At 41.6% G+C, this 22,734-nt stretch overlaps 1 protein-coding gene across 11 annotated transcripts in view; it reads left to right on the top strand.

Moving 5' to 3' along the window:
* Positions 1-8,190: 8,190 nt before the first annotated feature.
* TSC22D1 (TSC22 domain family member 1) overlaps positions 8,191-22,734 on the top strand; it is a 96,692-nt gene continuing 82,148 nt past the window's right edge. For 9 of the 11 annotated variants that reach the window (XR_012833293.1, XR_012833295.1, XR_012833292.1 and 6 more), the window contains exons 1-2: positions 8,191-8,673; positions 9,312-12,166. Coding sequence is in view for 2 of the 11 variants with exons in the window: in XM_075741797.1 (XP_075597912.1) it covers positions 9,303-12,166 (2,864 nt within the window). In the remaining 9 variants the exon portion in view is untranslated. Of the gene's footprint in view, positions 8,674-9,302; positions 12,167-22,734 lie in introns of those variants that run through there. The other 2 variants (XM_075741798.1, XM_075741797.1) reach the window with 2 other exon arrangements.

Below are 22,734 nucleotides of genomic sequence, written 5' to 3'. Positions count from 1 at the left end.
TTATAGATTATTGTCCTTTGCCAGATAAGAGTATTGTATATATTAATGGTAGAAATAATCTATCAGATTGTATGAGTCCTCTCTTGATCAGCATAGGATTACGCTCTACAGTCAATTCTTTAGTATTTTATCCTGGCTAAGTTTGAGCGTCCCTGTAATTGATTTTCTATCACTTTCTCACAGAGTGCATTTCACTGTTAGTGCCCAATCTATCTTCAGAACTGTTTGTTCTGATGTTCAGTCTAAATATTCTTTTTCTTATGCCATTGGCTCACATACCTCCCACCTAACTCTAGGTCCCTACTGAGAGACACATGCTAGAGATGTAATTACCCTGGGCTGTCCTAGCAGTCAATGGAGAGAAATGAGCAGCTCCAGAGGATGCAGAGGTTGTAGGTGAAGGTTCCTGTTCTCTACAACAAACTTTACCGCAACACTTCTAATTCAGGTACCTCACTGGGGGGTGAGCTGAATCTGGGTCTGAAACATCACCCCCCTCCTTTGAATAGTGAGAGATTATTATCTGGTGATTTAATGCCTCGGACCTGCAGACACTTGCAAAACAAATGCACATCATGACTGAAACTTTTTCCAGCTTTTTCCAACATCACTTTTGTTGCATTTGTCGGAACTATTTCCAGTTCTCCAATATACTTCTAGTATCTCAGTGTCCTTAAATTATTACAACTCCTAGGGTATACCAGCAACAGCATCTTTACAAATGCCACCAAACATTGTAAATGTCACTTTGTATCCATTTTATATTCCAAAATCATATCTAATTTTGTGTTTACTAAGCGTGTGAACTAAGCAAATGTACTTTTTCTGGAAATACTAAGTTCGCATGTTATTTCCTGGACCTGTCTGGTTTCCACACCACCTCTCATCTTCACGTCTGTGAATTTCATTTGTATCCCATTAACTTCTTCCTCTATGCACGAAGTAAAAAAGCACTGTCTCCTGCAGCCCACGCCAACGGGGAGCTGTTAGAAGTCCTCTCACCACAGATTCCCCTTTGACCATCCTCGCTAGCTGCTGAGAAGACACCTATCAATTCGAGAGCAAGCGCTCTGGGTGTTTCTGAGCTAGATTTAGCGTGTTGACCATGACTTGTCTCCTGCTTCCCACAGATGGTTTAAAAGAGACAACTGAGTCACTGGGGAGACACAGGGCAGGGGGTGCTAGCTGCGGGAAGCAATTCACTTGCTCACAGCCTTGCTGTATTTTGTCTCACGGGACACGCACACTGACATACTGCCCCTTATTCAAGTAGGATGGGCTACCTCATCAGCACAGTCAGAGGTGTGTTTTGACACTATTTCTGCCTTTCCTCGTTTATTACCTAAGAATTCTCTTGGCAGTGAGATGTGGCAAGTAACCCCAATGGGTTTTAAACTCTCATCAGTGCTTCCATGCCAAACTACTAATAAAGGTATTAAGACTGAGCAGAAATAAAGCACTTTCCAATCAATAGAAACATGCATTTTTGCTTGATGCCCTATTTAAAATTGGCAATTTTCTACTCTCTTACTAACAATGGTTAAAATGCCTTAATGAGTGGTAAAACTGGAAATGAGGTAATGTGGCTTGATCCTAAAGTAGTGAAATATTGCAGGGTTGACTTTTAAGCTAAGACACAAAGCTTGTATCAGACAAAAAGCATCTTTCAAAAAATATAGGGGAACACCTGGTCTGGCAGCATATGGAGTAACTTTCTTCTTGATGAGGACTCAACACTGTTACCAACTAGAGGTCAACATAATCGTAGGGCTCCGTAAGACCACGCCTTAGCACATACCTCATCTTTTTGTGTTCTGAGCCTACAAATATTTACACATTTAATGTTAAGTTTTTAGGGATTTAGTGACCAAAAGTTAGTAGTCAAAGGGACTATTCACATGACTGAAGTTAAGCCTCTGACTATGTGTTTGAACTGTCAGGACTTTGCACATCTTTTGTTCTACTGAAATTGATAAAGGCAATTTTTTCTGGTGCTTGAGTTGGAAATCCTAAACCTGTTTCCCACTGACTTTTGTCACAAGGACATTCAATTTGACTTTTCAGGGCTTGTCAGTGTAAGGGTACAAAAGCGAAAGAGCCACAGACTAATTTAAAATGCAGAGATAATCAAAGAGAAGATGCCTGAAAAACTATAAAGTAGGGCTGAAAAATTATAAAGCAGGGAAAAAACCCAAAGATCAGAAGAGGAAGAATTAATTTTACTATTACTGTGAATAAGTTTGTATGTCATTTAGCAGAGAAATAATATAGTATAGGTGATTTTTATTATTGGAGTTATGGAAAAACATACAAAGTGACTACTCATAAAAACTGTGTTTATTTCCACTGTGCTCATGACCAGTCTGTGCTTGCTTTCACTAAGTTCAGTTACACTACGACTAATGCATATAAACACCAAAGTTTAGGTTTGCTCAAGTCCTGTCCAATAGAAAATTCTGGATTTGTGAAAACAAATATTTGCTTCCACAGAATATGTTTTAGATGGGAAGAAATACTGTTGACACAGCCAAAAGGGAGATCAAAATTAGATACACAAGATTCAGACAATTAAGTGAGTTCAAGAAGGATTTCTCTGTACCCTTCACAACTAGGACAGCCTATCTGCCTCCAGTTAGTATGTGATAATATAATGACAAAAATTGTGTGGCTGTGCTAAATACTAACTAGCCACAAATTCTGCTTTTCCAGAGAATTCTGCATCGAACAAGCTTGGTGCTTCAGGGGAAAAAAATATCCAAAAATATATTTATTTCTAGCCTGAGATTTTAAAGATTTGTGTCTCGTCACAACAGGCACATTCACCTCTGCACCTCTGATCATTCAAGAAAACCACACATAAGCTGTAGAACTTTTAGACATCATGGAATTCCCAGTGTAGTCAGGGGACACAAAGCGCATTCTTAAACACAGCATTTTCCTAAGAAGTGCTTTCCTCTATCAGTGTTAGGATCAGTCAAAAGAAAACAATTCCAATCTTTGTGACTGAGAACTACAAACTAAGAGCTCACATTTCCAACACTTTTAAATAGTCTTGTGCACATGTTTATGATTAATTCATAAAAACTAAAACTAATATAAAAAAACAGTTTGACTTGCTACTTTGCTGATAGATTTTCCAGAGGTTAAAAAAAAAAAAAGGTGGGTCTATTTAACAACTGGACCATTTTCCAATGATTTGATCATGTATTTTATTTGATCTTCAGCTTAATTATATATACCACTTGGCTGACTAATCAAAGATCAAACAGTTAACAATCTAGGACCTGTACTCTACAAACAATTAAATAAATTATCTCAGACTACAGTAGAACTGCATCCATTACAGTTGTAGGTTGAGGTATCCGAGAAACACTTTCCAGAACTTTGCGCTTCTGTAAGATGCGATTTTATCAGTTGACTACAAATGCAAGTGAAAATGGGGAAGTAAAGAAGAGCAAGATGAAAACAGTGATAAAATCATGGTGATCTTTTGGCTGGTAATGAATCAATCACAGGCTGGTGGAGGATTTACCTTTAACCCTTGCTCCTGCAATGCACATAGCCTATACACCTATAGTCTATACAGTTTAAAGTGATGATAAAGCTTCTAGAAGTCTTTCATAAAAATCTGAATTTGAATGCAATTCCCCCCCCCCCCCAAAAAAAAAAAAAAAAAAAAGACAGACTACCTACTTGGCCACATTCCCCAAGTCCAGGTATAATGAATATTTTAAAACAACTTTTTCAGATGATCTAGAAAGATATGTTTTTGAGTATACTGGCATTGGAGTAGACCTGACTAGTCTAAAGGAAGCTGATTTTTTTTTTTACAGATTGCTAGAATTGTTGATTTCTGCAAGCATTTATTTAATAAAAACTTGTGAGAAAACTTCCCTTTCCAAAAAGTTCAACATTATTTCATAAGAATTAAAATAAGGACTGAAAAATGTCTCAGTAGGCGTTTTGGAATCAGTCAGTAAACCCAATCAACCAACTAACCAGCCAACTAAAAACAAAACAAGAAAGGAAGATCAAGACTTGACTTGAACTTTCTAAGAAAATGCAGAAGTAGAATTGCAACTTTTTCAGAGCTGAAAGGTGAGAATTTTCTTATGAGTACTTCTGTAAGAAGGAAGAAAAAAATTGCATACATCTTTGCAAATCAGCTTAGAGACTACAGTCAGCAATATTAATGAACACAGAAAAGCCTTCTGTCTAAACCAACAATGGCCGCTTCATATCATAAAAAATTTTTCATTAAAGTTTTTAAAAAATTATTTATGAAGCAGTCACACGGGATTTAAAAACACACATCAGACTGATTTGCCATGATTCTGACTGTCTTGAGTAAAAACCCCATAGTATTCCTGTTCGTTGGCTTTATAATTACTCTGTACAAAGACATAAACTACTGCATATGCTAGGATGAATGCATACAACTGTGTTAAACAGTAAAGGAGCCAAAGCAAGAAAATACTAAAATACTTCTTCTTCTGGTACCCTTGTAGAATCTGTAGTGGCAACAAGGCTTCTTGTTTCCTGTCTGAAGAAGTATTACATATATGGGAGACAGATCTCTCAATATTTACACTGTGAAGGTCTTGTTCTCTTGCACTAACCTGAATGATAAGATTTTAAGGTTAAAATAAGAGTTCTTCCAGACACTCGCTCTCCCTACCTGGCAGCAAGGGCTGCATCAAGCCCATCCGTGCTTGCTCATTCGGGAAGCATGTATGTAGAAGATGCAATCCAAAGGGATTCCTCTATACTAGCAACCCTCCACCAGTCTTCAGTTTCCAGTTGAGGTGATGAAGGGATTGCAGGACTGTCTGCCCTGTAGTCATGAGCAGTGACCACGGTGACCAAGGTGCTGGATCCAGCCAGTGATAACACAAGCACCTCTGGTTCCACCTAGTCAATTGATAAAGTTCATTAAAAAAAAAAAAAAAAAAGCAGGTGGATTTGTTTGGAATAATTATTGGGTAATTACGCTTGCCTTAATGGATATGAAAAGAAATTAAAATCTTTAATTTGAGAATCCCATTTTCATGTTTAGACTAAGGCTTACAAAAAATGAAAGAAAGTGTAAGCATATACCTGATGAAAATTGATAAGTGAAGAATAAAATGGCATAACATGAAAATGTTCATATTTACAAACAGCAAAAAAAAAAAATAATTTTCAAACATGCCACTTCAGATGTGCTTTCTCTAGTCTAGACCATCATTTGGATTGTTAACTGACCAGTGCCCACATTATGCAGACAAGTTAACACTGTTACCTAAATTTCATTTTTTCTTCAGTTTCTCTTACATAATAAGGGAACTATACAGACTCAATTTAAAGAACTGTTTCACAGGCCGTACTAAGAGGTTTATAGCCCAAAAGACTACCAGCTATTCAAAATTAATATAAGTTAGTTAGCGTAGGCAAAATCAAACATTTAACCAATGACAACACTACTGTTTTAATTCAATTCTTTTTCAGGCTTGTCTATTAGGTGCATACAAACTTTATAACTCAATCCTTTTTGAGTTACTTTTGCATAATTTTTTAAGGTTAGAAACAGATCCATCTGTATTCATAGCCTATGCGCTTTAAAAGTAGTTGGACTTTGTTCAAACATTCAAAAAATTATCTTTGAGCTGGAACTAATCCTGAAGACAATTCGTCAAGGAAATTGTTCTGGGAAAGTTGTAAGCAGACAACAGGAATGTATAATGGAAGTTGGCTTGCAACCTCGGGCTCTCATCTCAAAAATGTTTACACATGTGAGTATCTCATTAAAGACATATATAAGGCATCAATGCTGCATCAGGCATCAAGATGTAGGGAGATTGTGGGCACCTTTGTGATGCTTTCCTGAAATCTGTGAGGGTTACACAAAGGCTCCTTCCTGGAGGGAGCTCATGTTCAGGTAGTATGGTCTTCAAGCTGTTTGATCTGATTATCAGTTTTAAAAAAATAATATTGTCTTGCTCTCAAAAAAGGCAGAATCTTATTTAATTATGTGTCAACTGTTTTGTACTGTTTGTTGCTGTCTGCATACAGGTGGTGTCCTAGAGCTACTGAAGGAGCAATGGCTGTAGGTCTACCTTTTGGGTACCTGGAGATGTGAGCTGAATGTCTGCATTACAGACATAAAAGGAATTAGGCTTGCAAAAGCAGGATTTTCTCAAAGCCACTCCTGTCCACACATAGAGTGAGAGCTAGATAAGCCAGGTTAACAAGGAGAGGCAAAATGGAAGGGTGAAATTCAGGAACAGGCTGCAAAAGCTCCCACTGCGTGTGTAACCTTGAATCCTCACCCTTTTCACAAAATGGAGCTAGAAAAACAACTTTCTTAGTACCTCAGTAATTAAATGCCACACACTGAACATGGGAGACTCAAATCTCCTCCCTGCCTGAAGGAACTAACATTTACATCTCCCACAAGAACTCTCTAATGACTCAGCTATATGATATAACATCTCAGACTCTTACAACTTCTTTCCCGTTAAAGTTCTACTACTCTTCATGATGTGCTTAAATATTCACTGCAGCAAACATCAAGCTCTCTTTTTATGCCTGTGCCCTGTTGACTGTCCTAACCAGGGGGCTTCACAGTTAGGTAACAGAATTAGCCTAAGCCAGTCAAGTACTGTGTGCATTTTATTCCACGCAAACCAGACCAATTTCAAAGCAGCCATCTGAGACGCCTCCACCAGCTCACGAGTACCTGTGTTGGAGATGAGAACATGCTGCCAGGCAGGAACATGAGCAGCTCTCCAGGCATTAGTGCACACCCCACAACGTGGAGAAACAGAGAGAGTGCAAACCTGTCCCCCTCTCCATTAGAAACTGGGATGCCCAATTTATCATGCTCTGAAAGCACTTCTGGAGAGGGTCCTGCTGATAGGAGTGGTGGAGCAACGGTGATGGTGCAAATCTGTCGGGCTTGCGTGGCCATGAGATACCTGCCTACTTGCTGGGCAGCTCTGTGCATGCCACCAGCTGCAAGGACAGCAAGGAAAATCTCCTGGCAGACACACACGCCTCAAGCATCTTCAGGCATCAGACAGTCATCGCTCCACGATGAGGAGATGCTGCCGTGATGAGCCCATTGAGCCTTGCCACCCAGCTCTGAGAGGGCCGTGTGGTCTTTCTTCCCCAGCAGCATACCGGCCCTGAAACAGTGAGGGCAGATCAGCAGATTTCACCTCAGTTCCACTTAGTAACCTAAAAACACCTTTGAACTGCATCATTTTTGGAGCAGTGCTTCAGTGTGTTTCCTCTCAAGCTCCCATCAGAAGCGCCTCCACACACACATGTTGCTTGTGAATGCAGATGAACGATTTCACCTGACTCGGCCGTCTCCGGGCGTCGTTCCCCCTCGGTACCGGCGGTACTCCCAGCCCGCCACAGCCCGTGTCCCGAACACCGCCCCAATGCACGCCCCGGCACCCGGCTCGCACCTCCCGCCTTGCCAACGGCGGGTGCCGCGGTGGCAGCACCTGGGGCCTCCAGTCACCGCCCGCTGACACAGTCTTCCCCCCACCCCGGGGGCCTTCCTGCCCGGCCGGCTGTGCGGGGAGAGAGACTGGGGGTGAAGTGTGGGTGTGGGGGGGCGGCGGCCATTTCGGGGCGTTAGGGGAGTCACCCGCGGCGACCCTGGCCCGCGGGCGGGGAAGCCGCCGAGGGGACAAAGAGGAAGGCGGCCCCCGAGCGAGGCGCCTCTACTTTCCCTACGCGCAAGGGAACGAATGGGCAGGAATATTCTGGACCGAGGGAGTGGGGGAAGGAAAAGGTGATGAATAACTTGAATATAAATCTGCAACAGCGAGGAGGAGGAGGGAGGCGGCGGGTCATGTGAGGCACAGTCATGCTGCGGGCCCGGTGAAGAGTCAGAGAGGGGCACCTGGGGAGGGCGGGTGGCAGGGCGGGGCGGGGGCTGCCTGGCTGTCCTCCCGCCATGATCACAGCCCTGCCCGGCGCCCCCTCCCCAGCAGGAGCGCCGCCGCGTGGGGACACCCCCTCCCCTCCCCGCCCTTCCCCCTCCCCGGCCTCGGCCCCGCTCGGCAATTTCCGCCACGCGAGCCGAGCCTATTTCCGTCAGCCTCGGCCAGACGGGCTTTATGTCTGCCGCCGGGACGCGCATGCGCGGCGGCCGCCATCTTACGTGGTCTCTCGCCTGCCCTCCCCTTTAGCGAGCTTTCCCCTCCCCCCTGCAGCTCCGCGCAGCGCCCTCCTCCAGCGCTCCGTGAGGAGACGGGGCCGGGAGGGGGAGAGACCCGCGGTGGCGGGGAAGCCGGGAGAGGCTTGGAGGAAAGAAAAGGACGGGGCAGACGCGCACGCGGGAGGCGGAGGACTGATCCCAGGCGCGGTTCTACGGAGGAAGAGCGGGTGCCGCCTGTTAAAAAGGGGGAGGAGGCAGAGGGGGAAGGAAGAGCGTGCAAGAGCGGAGCCTCCTCCAGAGACAGCCAGACACAGAGGGAGGAGAGAGGTTGCCTGGCTGGCTCCCCCTTCCTCCCTCCCTCCCTCCTTTTCATGGACTCTCTTGTCGGGCTGCTGCTTTTTTTCCCTCCTTATTCCGTCTCTTTAATACCCAAAATGATTCAGCTCCATGGCTGCCACTGATGGGGATGTCCCTGCCCGGCTCAGCCTGCCGCTGCCGCCCTGCTGTGCGCCAGTCCTGTACGTATCTGCGCTCTCCTACTACTACTACTACAGCGGTGATGGCGAGGGGCGCCGTCCGCCTCGCCGAGCTGCCCTGAGGGCCCGCCGGCTGCCCTCGCCCCGCCGAGGAGGCGGCGGCCCGGCGGCGGCGCCTGCCGCGGGGAGGGCGGTTCTGCCGGCTGCCGGCGAGCCGCGGCGCCCCGGTGAGCCGCGGCGAGGAAGGGGCTCGCCCCTCGGGCCGGCCGGTTACCGCGGACATTTCCTCCGCCCGCTGCCCACCCCCTGGGAGAGGCGCGGAGGGGGGGGGGGGGGCGGCCGAGAAGGAGGGTGGTGGAAATCAAAAGGGGATGGGGGGGGGGGGGAAAGAAAGTGAATGGCGGAGGATTGAAAGTGTCACATTCAGAAGCGCTAATCTAGAGGCGGCGGAGGACCGGTCCTCGCCCCCTCCCTGTCTCGGAGGGGAGGAGGAGGGGAGGGGGGTGGTTAGCGGCGGTGCCGAGGCGCCTGAGCCCGTGTTCTGCGGGAGCCGGGGGGGGTTGTGCGTGGTGTCTCTCTGCCCTGCCGTGAGCGCAAAGCTAACTGTGTGTGTCTGTCTGTCTGTCTCTCTCCATACCGGGGGATTGCACTCTTAAAATACACCCGATACAATGCACCAGCCTGACTCAGCCGCAGACATTAGTGCTAGGAAGATGGCGCACCCGGCAATGTTTCCTAGAAGGGGCAGCAGCAGCAGCAGCTGCGTTACTGCTCCCACTGCACCAGGTACCGGCGTTGGGAGCGCTGCCCTCTCCGCCGAGGATTATCAGCCGCCTTTGCTGGTTCAGCCGCCGCCTCCATCTCCTGCAGTATCTTCATCAGCGGGTCCACAGCCGACACCGCCGCCTCCACAAAGCCTCAACCTCCTCTCACAGTCTCAGCTCCAGCCACAGCCTCTTGCACAGACTGGAGCTCAAATGAAAAAGAAAAGTGGCTTCCAAATTACCAGTGTGACCCCTGCTCAGATATCAGCTAGTATGAGCTCTAATAACAGCATAGCTGAGGATACAGAAAGCTATGATGACCTGGATGAGTCCCACACTGAAGACCTGTCATCTTCAGAAATCTTGGATGTTTCTTTATCCAGGGCCACTGACTTGGGAGAACCTGAGAGGAGCTCCTCTGAAGAGACTTTAAATAACTTCCAAGAGGCAGAGACTCCTGGGGCTGTTTCTCCAAACCAGCCTCATCTTCCTCAGCAGCACGCTCCTCTGCCTCATCACCCACAGCAGAGTGTTGTGATCAATGGAAGTGTTCACCCCCATCATGTTCATCACCACCACCATCTTCACCATCACCATCATGGACACCATCATCCATCACATCCTGGGGTGGGCAGTGCCCCTATTTCTGGAGGACCACCGCCCAGTCCATCATTTAGAAAACTATCAACAACTGGAAGCTCTGACAATGTTATATCAACTGCACCAGTTTCTGCTGCATCATCCACTGGTTCCCCGGCATCTGTTGTGTCTAATATCCGCACTACAAGTACTCCTGGCAATTTAGGTGTAAGTCCTGCTATTGGAACTAGTACCTTAAATAATATGGGTGGTGGTAGTTCTAGTGTGGCAAGCAGTGTGCTTGGTACTATAAATTTAAGCAACATCCCAAGTACTGGTAATGTAAATGCTTTGTCTGGAACTAGCAGCAATGTTAATGTGAATATCTTGAGTGGCATCGGCAATGGTACGAGTGCTTCCTCTAGTGTCATTAACAATGTTACTAATGCAACTGCAGGAATGGCAGTGGGATCAAGCCAGCAGCAGCCTGCATCTGGCACGTCAAGGTTTAGGGTTGTAAAATTAGATTCCAGTTCCGAACCTTTCAAAAAAGGTAGATGGACATGTACTGAGTTCTATGATAAAGAAAACACTGTTGCAGTTTCAGAAGGAGTAGCAGTAAACAAAGCAGTAGAGATGATAAAACAAAATCCGCTTGAAGTGACTTCTGAAAGGGAGAGCACCAGTGGGAGTTCTGTTAGCAGCAATGTAAGCACACTGAGTCACTATACAGAAAGTGTGGGAAGCGGAGAAATGGGAGCACCTACTGTGGTACAGCAGCAAGCGTTTCAAGGTGTGGGTCCGCAGCAGATGGATTTTAGCAGCGCTGCTCCTCCGGCAATTCCAGCATCTACTATACCACAGAGTGTTTCTCAATCACAGCTTGCACAAGTCCAGCTGCATTCTCAAGAAGTAAACTATCCACAGCAGAAGCCAGGGGTCCAACCTCCTGCACAGGCCAGTCTAACCACTGTTACTGGGGTTCAGCCAGCCCCGGTTAATATACTAGGTGTATCCCCATCTCTGGGCCACCAGCAACCTGCTGTTCAAAGTATGGCTCAACAGCAGCTACCGTATTCTCAGCCGGCGCAGCCTGTGCAGACGTTGCCAGTTGTGCAGCAGCAGCAGTTGCAGTATGGACAACAGCAACAGCAGCAGCAACAGACAGTTCCTACGCAGATGGCCGCAAGTCATGTTAAGCCGGTGAACCAAAACTCCGTTACGGGGGCTATGCCAGACTACATTCAACATCAGCAGATCCTTCAGACTCCAGCCCCTGCGATGCAGCCCAGTTCTACAGGAGTGGGAGTGGGGCAACCGGTTCCTGTTGCCCAGGCACAGAGCATGCAGCCTTCGGTACCAGCACATCCAGCCGCTGCCCCAGCTCAGCCTGTTGCACATGCTCCGGCAGTGATACCAGGTGTAGGTGCCAGTGGTCAAATGCTGAATGTTGGGCAGCAAGGAAGCGTAGCCACTGTGGTGCAACCACCATCTGCTGCAAGCCAAATTCCACCTCCAGTCATGCCGTCCACGGCTGCTCCTCCATCTTCACAAGTGGTGCAGCCTGTGCAGGCAGGAATAATGCAGCAGGGATTACAGGCTAGTGCTTCAGGCCTTCCTCAGCAAGTGGTCATTGCTCAGCAAAACACCTTGTTACCTGTACAGTCGCAGGCACAAGGAGTGGAGTCTGTAGTCCAAGGAATGACTGGCCAGCAGCTGCCTGCGGTTAGCCCTATACCTTCTGCTAGTACTGTTCCTGCACCAAGCCAAGCTGGTTCAGCTGTGCCAACTGGCATACCTTCTGCTTCTATAGGTTTGGGACAGCCACAGAATATAGCACAAGCTTCGGCCATGCAGAATGGGAATTTGGCTCAAAGTGTTAGTCAGCCTCCCTTGATATCCACAAGTATAGGTATGCCAGTGGCACAGAGTGTGCCACAGCAGATACCGCTAAGCTCTACCCAGTTCCCTGCACAATCACTAGCTCAGTCAATTGTAAGCCAAACTGAAGATGGCAGACGCCCTACAGAACCTTCCTTAGTGGGTTTACCTCAAGCTGCCAGTGGCGAGAGTGGTGTTGGAGCATCGGCTGTTTCAGATGGCGGTAGCAGCAGCATGCCATCCTCTGCTTCCCTCTTTCCGCTGAAGGTGCTGCCATTGACGACGCCCCTTGTAGATGGTGAGGATGAGAGGTAAGACTGCCTGTAACTTTATTAAAAGACACACTGTCTGATAGTTTGATTTGCACTGACTTGCAGGTCTCTTTATAGCCATTCTATGAAATGAAGTGGTGTGATGTTTGTGTTCAATTAGAAATATTGTTTCTCAGGTCCCAGCACATGTAAGTATTGTACTAAAATACTTGTTTTTTGCTTGAGGGGGTGAGTTGTATTGATTATGCTCTGAAACTACTGCGTGGGTAAATTGTGTTTAACAATCTATGACAGTGTGTACATTCCCATTGTATAGAGGAAGACAAAAGAATACTGTGGAGTGGATATGCTAGTGGTGATTGTAGTTTAGATTATTTAGTATACTGAAATAATTAATATTTATTCTTAGGTACGTTTTTTTCTTCACAAGCCTAGACTTCATCCTGTCTCAGCTTCTCTTTTTCAAGTATTGGCTTTACTCAGGTCGAACCAGTTGCAAGTCTGTTGTGTACGTAGAACCCTTTTCTTTGACAGCCAAGAGACGCTTTAGGCAAATGAGTATGGTGGGAAAAGGGAGGTTCAGCAACACCGTTGTGGCTCTTTAAATTGAACTTGGGGCACTTTTGGTCTTGGTGGTTTTGCTTCAAAGCATTAATCCATTGTGAGAGTCGCTGAGGCCTGCGGAGGAGTGGTAAGCCTTTCAATCTGGTGCACCAGTTCTATGCAGTCAGAGTAAGAAACCACGTGTTCTCCCACCTTCACCTTTTCAAATAAATGACCACTGGCTGGTCTTAATAGTATGTGCATGTGAATATTCTCATTTCTTTGACAGTGTGTGCAGAGAAGCCGTGTCAGTTGTGAGGGGCCCTTGCGTGTGCAGGCTGAAGCGATTCGAACAGCAGTTTTAAAGTACAATTGTTTGATATTAATTATGCGTGGAAATTCCTCACTGTATTGAGTACCTCTTGTGATATGCATTTACAAATGGACAGGAAGACTGTGGTGATTCTCCCAAAGAACTTGTCTAAAAGCAGCTACGTTAATGGGAGAATAAGATAAATAACCTGTCTTTAAAATGTGGGAGAGGACATAAAAGATGACTAGAAAAGAAAAACTGAGACTCAGGTGAGAAGACAAAGCATTAAAGACTTACAGGGTGGGAAAATCCTATACCAATAGGAGGTGAAGTACTTAAATATCTTCTTGATGCCATAACTTAAATCAGGAGTAATATCAGTGGCCAAACTTGATTAAAAAAATAGTAATAAAATGGGTTGCTGGGAGAGGCTGGATTCTTAATATTGAAAATACTAACTCTATCAGCAGTCTCTGATTATGTTGATCATGAGGTGTTGACTGCCTTAGTGGCTTTCATCACGTCTTTCTAAGATGCCAGAGAGCTATAATGAGTAGCAGCTTGTCTTCCAGGAGTGCTAGAGACAAGTTCCAACACTGTTTCATTCTGATTATGTTTTTTAGTCAATAAGTATGTGAAGGTGGTAGAAGACAGATTGAGGTGTTAAAGCCCACAGTGTCACCATTATGCTCTTCGCAGTCAATTTTCTCGGAAACATTGTTTTTTTTGGTTTTCCTTCCTTCAATCTTTCTAAACCAGAACACTAATCCTTCTCTTCATGGGTCCTGTTTGTGCTTGGTGATGGGTGGGGTTTTTTCTTTTTTAACCAACCAACCAAAAAAGCCCCCTAAGCTGTCAGAGGAATCCTAGCTGAGTAAGAGAATCATGAGCTCATTGATACTCAGTGTTTTGGAAAATGACATCTAGCACGTGACTGTACCATGATTTTAAGAGCATATGTTACTGTTTGTCATGATTGGTAGTTTTTCCCAGAATGTTTAAATCCCTCAGGGTAACAATAGCCAGAAATACCTTCTTCCTCTGTTATTTGGCTAGCCAAAGATCATATCCTTTCTTCTCCCATACACGTTGTGTCTTTGTTCAATCTGTGATCTCCAGGTAGACTGTACTTTTGTTTAGCTGCAGTTGGAAAAGCATTTAGGTCCTTTACACAGAGCAGGATATGACTCTATTAAATGGAGACCAAAAATAATTGTGGTTTTTTGCATGGCAGTAGTGGTCAGGTCACTTTGGTGTACAATTAGATAATTTACAGCAGCACTTCTCTCTGTATATGTATCTGCCTGTAACAAAAAACTTAGTGAGATTACTTCTGTTTCCACTTCCAGAGGATCTAAGGGCAAAGTATTATTTGTATTGGTATTTTGACTGGAATTTCTTTAGCTCTGGAGCTTAGACCTCATCACTCACTAAAGGTAGTGCATGATACACTGTTATTCTGCTTGGCTCCTCACTTCTCTGGCCCTAGATGTCTCTAGATTTTTTCTTGAGAGTTTTTTGCCTGCTTGTTAGATTATTCCTTCTTTTACAGGAGGTAAAGGGTAGTATACTGTAAAAGTACATAAACATTTAAGTAGGTATACTGTAAATATGTCTTAAAATCCACATTTCTCTGTCTCGTGCACACACATATATCACTGAAGATTTATATCAATACATCCCAAGTGATTCTAAACCTGGCAAGGGAGAAGTAAGTGATGACATAATTGGGCCAGTGAAGAAGCTGTAAAATTCCATTTGATGTGCCTTTGAAAAAACATCTGACCCATGTAATACCTTGTTTAGATTAACTCCCAGCTTTTGTTAAACCTGTATATAATGGTATTTAAAGGCATGGCAGTATCTTTTAAGTCTTCAGCCCTGTTCAGTTTTTAGAACAACATTTGTAGCTCTTTCTATGCCTGTTACCAGGGCACGGCCTTTTAAATATAGACAGTGTGGAGTGTATCTGCTTTGAAAACTGTATGCTTTATTCCCAGTATGAATGATTTTTTTTTATCTTCACTATGACTTGAAATAAGAGGTATTAAAAATGAACTGCTTGGCAGTATGCTGTATGAAAAATTAATTTGCACACTTTGTTTATTAAAGAGAGGATACAAATAATACTGTTAGTTTCTGTATTTAAAAACAAACAAAAAACCCCCTCAAACAATCTGCCTCCTCAAAAACCCCTGGCCCTAGTTCTTCTGATTAGTCTTTCTTAATCCTGTTCGGTATGCTGTACATGTTTGTATGTTGGTAGATTGATCATCTCTTCTAATATGTCAATCTACAAAAATGCAGGCCATTTTTTTGGAAAAGTATCATTTTTTTTTTCTTAGCTTGAATCATGGTATGGACTCGTTTTAGTGCATGATTCTCATAGTTTCTTGGATTTGCAGCAGTTAGCTCAGTTTGTTCTGTTCAGTTATTAAGTCCTGTCAACATTAGACATTGTCTTTTGAGCTTAGTATTTAATTTCTAGAACTGTAGAAAGATTTCTTTTATTTTTATGTTTTTGAAACTTAAGTATGGAAAAATTATATTGCAGTGAATTCTTTTGTGTATTTATACTTAATATTGCAAAATAAGTTTTACATCTTCCTAGACAATGCTTTGTTATGCTATAAATGCTTGCAATAAGATTTTATACAGACTTGTATAATTCTTAAGTTACCTGTGAAGTGAAAAATTAAGAAAAAAATCAATGTAGTCTGCAGCATTTATAAAGGCTGCTGTAAGTGAACTTAAAAATAACAATCTAAAATGTTGTTTACCATTACTCAAAAGCAGATTTTGTGAATGAAGGATAAGAGAAGTAAAAACTGTCTCCCTGTCCTTGACAGTATTTCCTGTAGAGTTGCTTTCATTCTTTAGTCTGATGCAAGTTGTTTTCATCTGTTTGTACATTTCATCCAGCAGTGAAGCAAAACAGAAAAGAGGAAAAGGTGGTGATAAACATGTAAAACTGACTTAGAGATTTGAAGTATTCTTTATTATCTGCCAATATCTCATAATTTTCTTTTTGAAGAGAAATTTTTTATTAAAAGCTTTACAGCTAGACAGAGGAAAAAAGGTAGAGGAAATACATGGAGGAGGGATGTTTTGGCTTGTTATAAATCTGTGGAGAGGCTGGACGATTAAAGCTGAATGTGAGAATTCAAAGACTTGTGAACAGCCTTTGAGAATCTCTAGTAGTAGTAGCTAGTACTAGCTTGTAAAGCAAGAGTACAGTCTGGAAATTGGATGAATTTTCACCACGTATGCAAGTATGTAGTAGGAAGGTTGATCAGGTGCATGAGATTTTTACAGATGTAATTTAATACTTGTTGAAGATGTTAGTAAGCAGTATTGAATGAACACATTAAAGTAGAACTGGAAGTTATAATTAAACATTTTTGATGTGGTAACTATTTAGCATACTTCTTGTAAGCTGTTTCAGAGCTTATATGGGCTCTTTATTTGGTGTAAGTTTTACTTCTGTGTACTTGATGAAAAGGAGAAGATACTTTTGGAAGATACTTCACAACAAAGAATTTATGGTGGCTTAGCATGGATTTATGGTTGTAATTTTTTTTAGTTGCATCCTAGGGGCAGCGTTGTTGTGTTCCATTTTTCAGATTTTAAACTTGCTTCAGAGTCTTGCCACCAATTTGAAAATTGCATAAATTGAATTGTAGGAGATTGACTCTTTTGAAAAAAGTCTATTCATATCTTCAATTTGGCTATTTATGGAACTTAAAAATAGTTACCCTCAGTAATGGCAAAGTCACAGGAGTAAAAAGAGAGCACTTTGGCGAAGAAAATGTGGTTGCTATTATATCATGCTGACAAGTCCAGCTTCTCGTTTCATCTGATGAAATAAAATACCTACTGTTGGCAGAATTTACTTTGTTCTTCACTTAGAGCAGAGTGCTAACAATGAGAAATTTAGACCCTGCACCCTGTATGTCTGCTGAGCAGCTATAGGTGGCAATACCTGTTTGGATGGACCTTTTCCTGGTGTGTTTTATAGAGGCATTTTCTGAATGCCATGATATGCTTTGAACTAAGGATTGCTGCAGTGCATGGTGTTGCGTTGTCTTTAAAGACAGGAAGAACCAACAGATTTCAGGGGGTTGTAAAAGCAGTAATTTAGCAGTTAAGATAAGGCAGATTGGAGATGCTGAGAAATGTACATCTCCAATTGATAATGTGATTTCCAGAAAATGTTCCTTAGCACTAGTTTTGGCTGCTCTTGGGAAATTTTAAGTGTAAGCAGACTAAATCATCTGTGTGTGTGTAAAAACAATAAATCAAAAGGTTTTAAAATATTTAATGTTGAAAAGCAATCTTTTTACTGTCTCAGGATTTTCATTCTTTACAGGCTAATCTGGAAATCAGAATTAGCCATTAGTCTGTGTATTGGTAGGGAAGTGTTTCAGCCTTTACAAGTCACTGTGATCACGATAGAATAATGACTGTAACAGTCAGTGGTAAGCTAGCAAAGTTATGAGGATGGGAGGGGCAAGTAATAATAATACACCCCCCCCCAAGAAAACAAACAACCAACCAACCCCACCCACCAAACAACAAAACCAACCAAATAACAAACCCCCCAAAAAACAACAACCAAAAACCAAACCCAGACCCTGGAATATTTATGTACCTTGTTTAAGCATAAATTACAAAGCATATGGATAGCACACCAATGCTCCAAAAAACCCCAAACCGATAATGTTTACAGAGGGCAATAAAGTAAATAAGCCTTTTCAGACTTGTCTCTAACAGCTTAGGAAGTAAAGTTGTAAACAGTAGTATTGCTAGTATGGTCTTTTAGAAGAAGAAACTATGCACACCCAAGTATCAGTGTAATAATAGTAAGTGTATTCCTGGTATGACCTTTTTGGGAATAATTTGTGATCTGGGTTTGCAGTTTGGTGTAGGTGAAAAGTAAACAGGAATAAAACATACTATATCTTTGTTCTCATTGATTTTAATGCACTGGTTCTCTTATATTCTTGATTAATTTATGAGACTAAAATGTGCTGTGTGTAATACATATTATACTTAATAAATGACTGGAATTTTTTTAAGAAGTGGGCCTATACCTTTCATTTACTGCACTTAGGCCACTAAAGGCGATGCTATTAAGCAAAAGCATGCTTTAACAGCATACTAAGCAGGGACTAAGGGTAAGAATATTTAGTAAATTATTTCATGGTAATGATCACGGTAAATAAGGAACTAGTTTATTCTCAATGTGATTGTACAAGAAACCATAGCCTAAAGCTAAGATGGAAAGATCTCTTGAGTGACTGGAGATACCACTTTATTTTAGCCTGTTCTAAAGCATTCACGCAGTTATGAAGTGCGTGATGGAAGTGCAGCATAATTATGATACCAGCCTGGAGCAACTGATCATCCTTCTGGCTTTAAAGTCTTGCAGCACTTTAACTCTTGGTCTGTCTTTGGAATTTGTTAACAAAGACAGTAATTGTGCTACGATCAGTTGTGATGCAGAAACCCTTATCAGCTCATTTTGTGCAAGCCTCCAAACACCTATTATGCATTATCAGTATTTGAAGCAGGGTTTGGTTTGTGGTTGCAGTTATATGCAAAAGTCTCAATCGTCCACTGAAGCTGGATAGACTTTCCTGAGAGAGAGATTTAGAGGTTACGCATGTTTGGCAGGGAGGGATTGTAATGATCCCATATATGCAAATGCCAGAGAGTATTACCTGTGATAGTTCGGGTATTTTATCATTGCTGGTTACCTGATGGATTAAATTACTTGCTAGAACCTACTAAATAAGGACTTCAGACTTTGGTGCAATGCAGAAATTAAGAATAATACTCATCATAGTTCAAATACAACATTATGCTTTAATAACTGAACTTCTTAAGTTTTAGGAAATTTTTTTACACTTGCAAAGTAAAATCTTGAACACCTGTTTTGTTAGAGTGGAAAAGTCACGGTAAACTTGTTCACTCTTTTTCTTTGAGCAAGGAATTCATTTGTTATTACACTTTATTTAAATTATTTTGGCATTATTTTCTGTACTTAGAAATGACTCCTGAATTTTTTTTCTACTCCACAGTCTTAATGTACACTTACTGGTCTTGACTTCATCTAAGTTGTTTTAATGCTGTTGGTAATTTAGCCTTTTTTTTAATTCAGTTAGTAATTTTCCAGAATTTCACTAGTTTTTATCACAATATTTAAAATTAGAGAAAGTATTACTACTGTAAATGTAAATGTTTTTTGGTAATTCACATAGCCTTATTTTAAGCTGGGCTGTATAAGCATAGGAATATGTTTGGGTCTAAGTGTTGCTCTGTATGCATATATGAAGTCAAGCTTTCACCACTGTGCTGAGTGTGAAAAATTCACATATATGTGAATATTTGGGCACTTAGACCAATGTGTGTTGTCACGTGGGTTTTTTTTTTTAAATGTGGGTTGTTTTTGTGTTTAAATGTTTATTACACTGCTTTGATGAGGTTTGTAGTGTTGGTGAAGCTTCATATATTGAGTACCTTTGACAATCAGGACATCTATTTAAGTACTGCAGGCATTCAAGTTGAAGATCTTGTCCCAGTTTGTTTTTTCTTGCAGTGCAGGGCTAGCAATGGTCCAGGAGAGTCAAAGTAGCTATTTTTTGTCAGCAGAGAACTGCTACCTAAGCATACTACCCTTTATTACTAGCCTTCCTTGCTGGGGACTGTAGGCAGTGTACAAACTGAAGTGGGTACAGAATTTTGAAAGTATGTTAGAATAATACAGTAGGAAGTAAAGTAGTTTTAAGTTTTTTTTTTTAATCATTAAGGGTTAGAAATTTAACACTTTTTTTGAAACTGAGTGTAATCCTTGTAGGGGAACAAATGCAGGTACCACTGATGTTTGTTTTTTCTCAAGGAAACTTTCCAAGAACTGTCGTTTGTATTTATTTTAATAAAACTGGAGGGTATCTCCATTATCTGTTTCTATACTTTTGAACTACTCATGAGAATAGTGGAGGAGCATGGTTTTATAAATTGCTAAAACGTGCACCAGAAGATCTTCCATAAGTTTAGGCTTAACAGAAAAATATGGATGGACCCACAGTCTGTTATAAAAATGTAGACGCTATTTCTGGTAAGGTATGGATTTGATAGCGACTGAAAGTTGTTTGTAGAGTGTTTTATAACGTGCTGCTTAAGTGTGCTAAACCACTTGGCCAGGAAAATTGTTTGAGCTTGTGTGTGACTTTAGTACTTGTCCAACCTTCTGTTTGTATGTCTTTTTTGGTTGGTTTAATTAGCACGGATTCCAGCAGGAGCATTTCAGGGCTCTTCGCGTGTAATGGAGATTTGAACTTCTCCAGCAGTTGCTTAAGCAACAGTATCAAAGTACTGTGCTAAGTATCAGGAACACTACTGAAAGCTGCTGAAAATGTGGTTATGTGTTCATCAATAGTCTTAGTGTCTTAATGCATTTAATAATAGCTTTTTTTACTATCATACTGCAATATAGTTCTTAGAGATGAGTTACGCAGATAAAGTAATTTCAGAACAGAGTCCTATTAGCATATGCTTATTTCTGTAGCTTCAGCATTACACTTGATTCATTCCTGTAAGATCAGAAAGTGCAAATCAAATGTAAGTTAGACCACTTTTTTTGCAGACATTGATCTTTTATTTGTAATCCATTGTCTCACAGGTTAGTAACAGTCCTAGTTATTGGTAACCAAGTGTTAATCTTCTTTGGTGCTTAATATCTAGTCAGCAGTCCTTTTAATTGCGTAAAGTATTAAGTTTCTGAACTTAGTATCTGTTGCGAGTTGCTAGTGCTTGGTTTAGAAGTGGTATTTTCCTTTAAATCACTGTAAACGAATGTATGGTATAGAAATACCTTTTAATATTTTCCCTGTAACTTTGAACTCCCTGTGCAATGTAAAGGGATGAAATCCCTGTCAAGAGAAAACTTAAATGCTTTTAAAGCTTCCTCTGACCTTCACTTCACAAACTGTCACAGTTGTGTATAGATGAGAGAGATGATGACTGGCAGTCATAACTTACATGTAAGAAACTGAAGAAATCAAAGAATTCAAAATGAAACCACAGATTTAATATGGTTACAAGTATTTAGTGCTGTTCCAGCTAATAAGGTGGATTGTGATTAAAAATAAACACAGTAAGTCATGTATGATTGCTTTGACTTCTGTTGTGACTGCAGTTTTGAAATATTTCTCTTTTTAAAGAAGAGCAAGCAAAAACTTCTCAGGCAGAATCTGAATTGAGTGACTTGTTTGGCATATATTGCCTCTGAGTTGGGATAAGCATAGTAAAAAAACAAAACAAAAAAACCTGAAACAAAAAACACACTTCTGTAGATTTCCTGGAAGATTATTTTCAGTTTGGTAATTTTACTGGATTAATGTATATGTGTAAAAGTATCACAATGTGTTTTTCTACCATACAAGAAGATTCTGTGTTTTTCTGAGATCTGTCTGTGGGCTATAAACAGCACCTTAATTCTTAGTTCCCGGTTGAGCCTGACAGAAGTGGAATGCTTTCATTTCCTCAGGGTTTCATGAGGGTTCGTGCAGCAATACCCGTCCTGTAGAAAGGCGTGTAAGGGGAAGCAGAACAACTCAGGATGTTTTATGATTGTCCTGTGTGTGGAAACTTGTATGAGGCATTAATTATCATTGCCCCTTGATGTCACTTTGCGGTACAGGATTCTCAAACTCTGAGCATCTTTGAAATCTGACAAGGAAGTATTTTGTAGTAATAATTAGTTTATATTCAGCATGATGGTTTGTTAAAAGCTATTTAGTGAAAATCTTGAACTGGCCTTAACTTGAAATGTCTACTAAATATTTTGATTAATGGTTTTGTTTTTTTTTTAAATTCTTTGGTCTAAAACTCTGAATGCTGTGTATCTGTATATGTGTATATGAGAATATAGAAAGTTTAATTTTTTTAAAAAAACACAACAAAAAAACAACAAACCCAAACCAAACCTGCTGGTGAGAGAAGGAGCAATTGCTGCTCTTACAATTTCTTGCATTCTTATAAAATAAGACCAAGTGAAAATAAAATAAAAGGAACCATGAATTAATGACTGCATACTTTAAGTACTTGTTAAATAATTTACTGTGGCACTCAAATGAATTCAGGGTATAAATGTACCTCTTTAATCTATTGAATGAGGTTATTACATTAAGAATGGATCAGCATATTTCACTGCCAAGTGTTTCTTTAGTAGGCCTAATGTAATAAATTGGGTGAAATGGCAAGTTACTCATAACTGTTCAGGGAATGGTGCAGGCTGTGCATGTACCTCCATGTTCTTTTCTTTCTTTCCAAGTTTGTGAGACTCCTTCCAATTCCATAATTGCTTGTGAAAGAGAGGAGTTCCCCAGCACGTATTTGGAGAGAGTGGAGGGAGGAAGGAAGGCGTGAAATGTTTATGATGGTGGTTTTGGTTTTCTTCTGGTGAGGAAAGCAACTTTAATTTTTGAAATGGTATCAGGCATGCGTGTGTTAGAGCCAAGTACATGCAGTTGGCAGCAGAGCCTCTTCATTTATGGGATAGTAGCTAAAAGGCCTGGTTGTGAGTTGAGGCTCCGCTTTGCTGGGTGCTTTATAACAAAGAGCAGAAAAGATGATCCTAAAGGACTTGCTCTCTGATGTCCATATAATTTCTGAATTGATTTTACGATAGTGATGCTTTAAAGCAGGCAAAATCTTAAGTGTTTTTAGTGCTTTAGGAAAAAAAAAG

This window comes from Balearica regulorum, chromosome 1, assembly GCF_011004875.1.
Source record: "Balearica regulorum gibbericeps isolate bBalReg1 chromosome 1, bBalReg1.pri, whole genome shotgun sequence".
Taxonomy (NCBI): domain Eukaryota; kingdom Metazoa; phylum Chordata; class Aves; order Gruiformes; family Gruidae; genus Balearica; species Balearica regulorum.
This window is presented reverse-complemented; position numbering and strand designations above follow the sequence as displayed.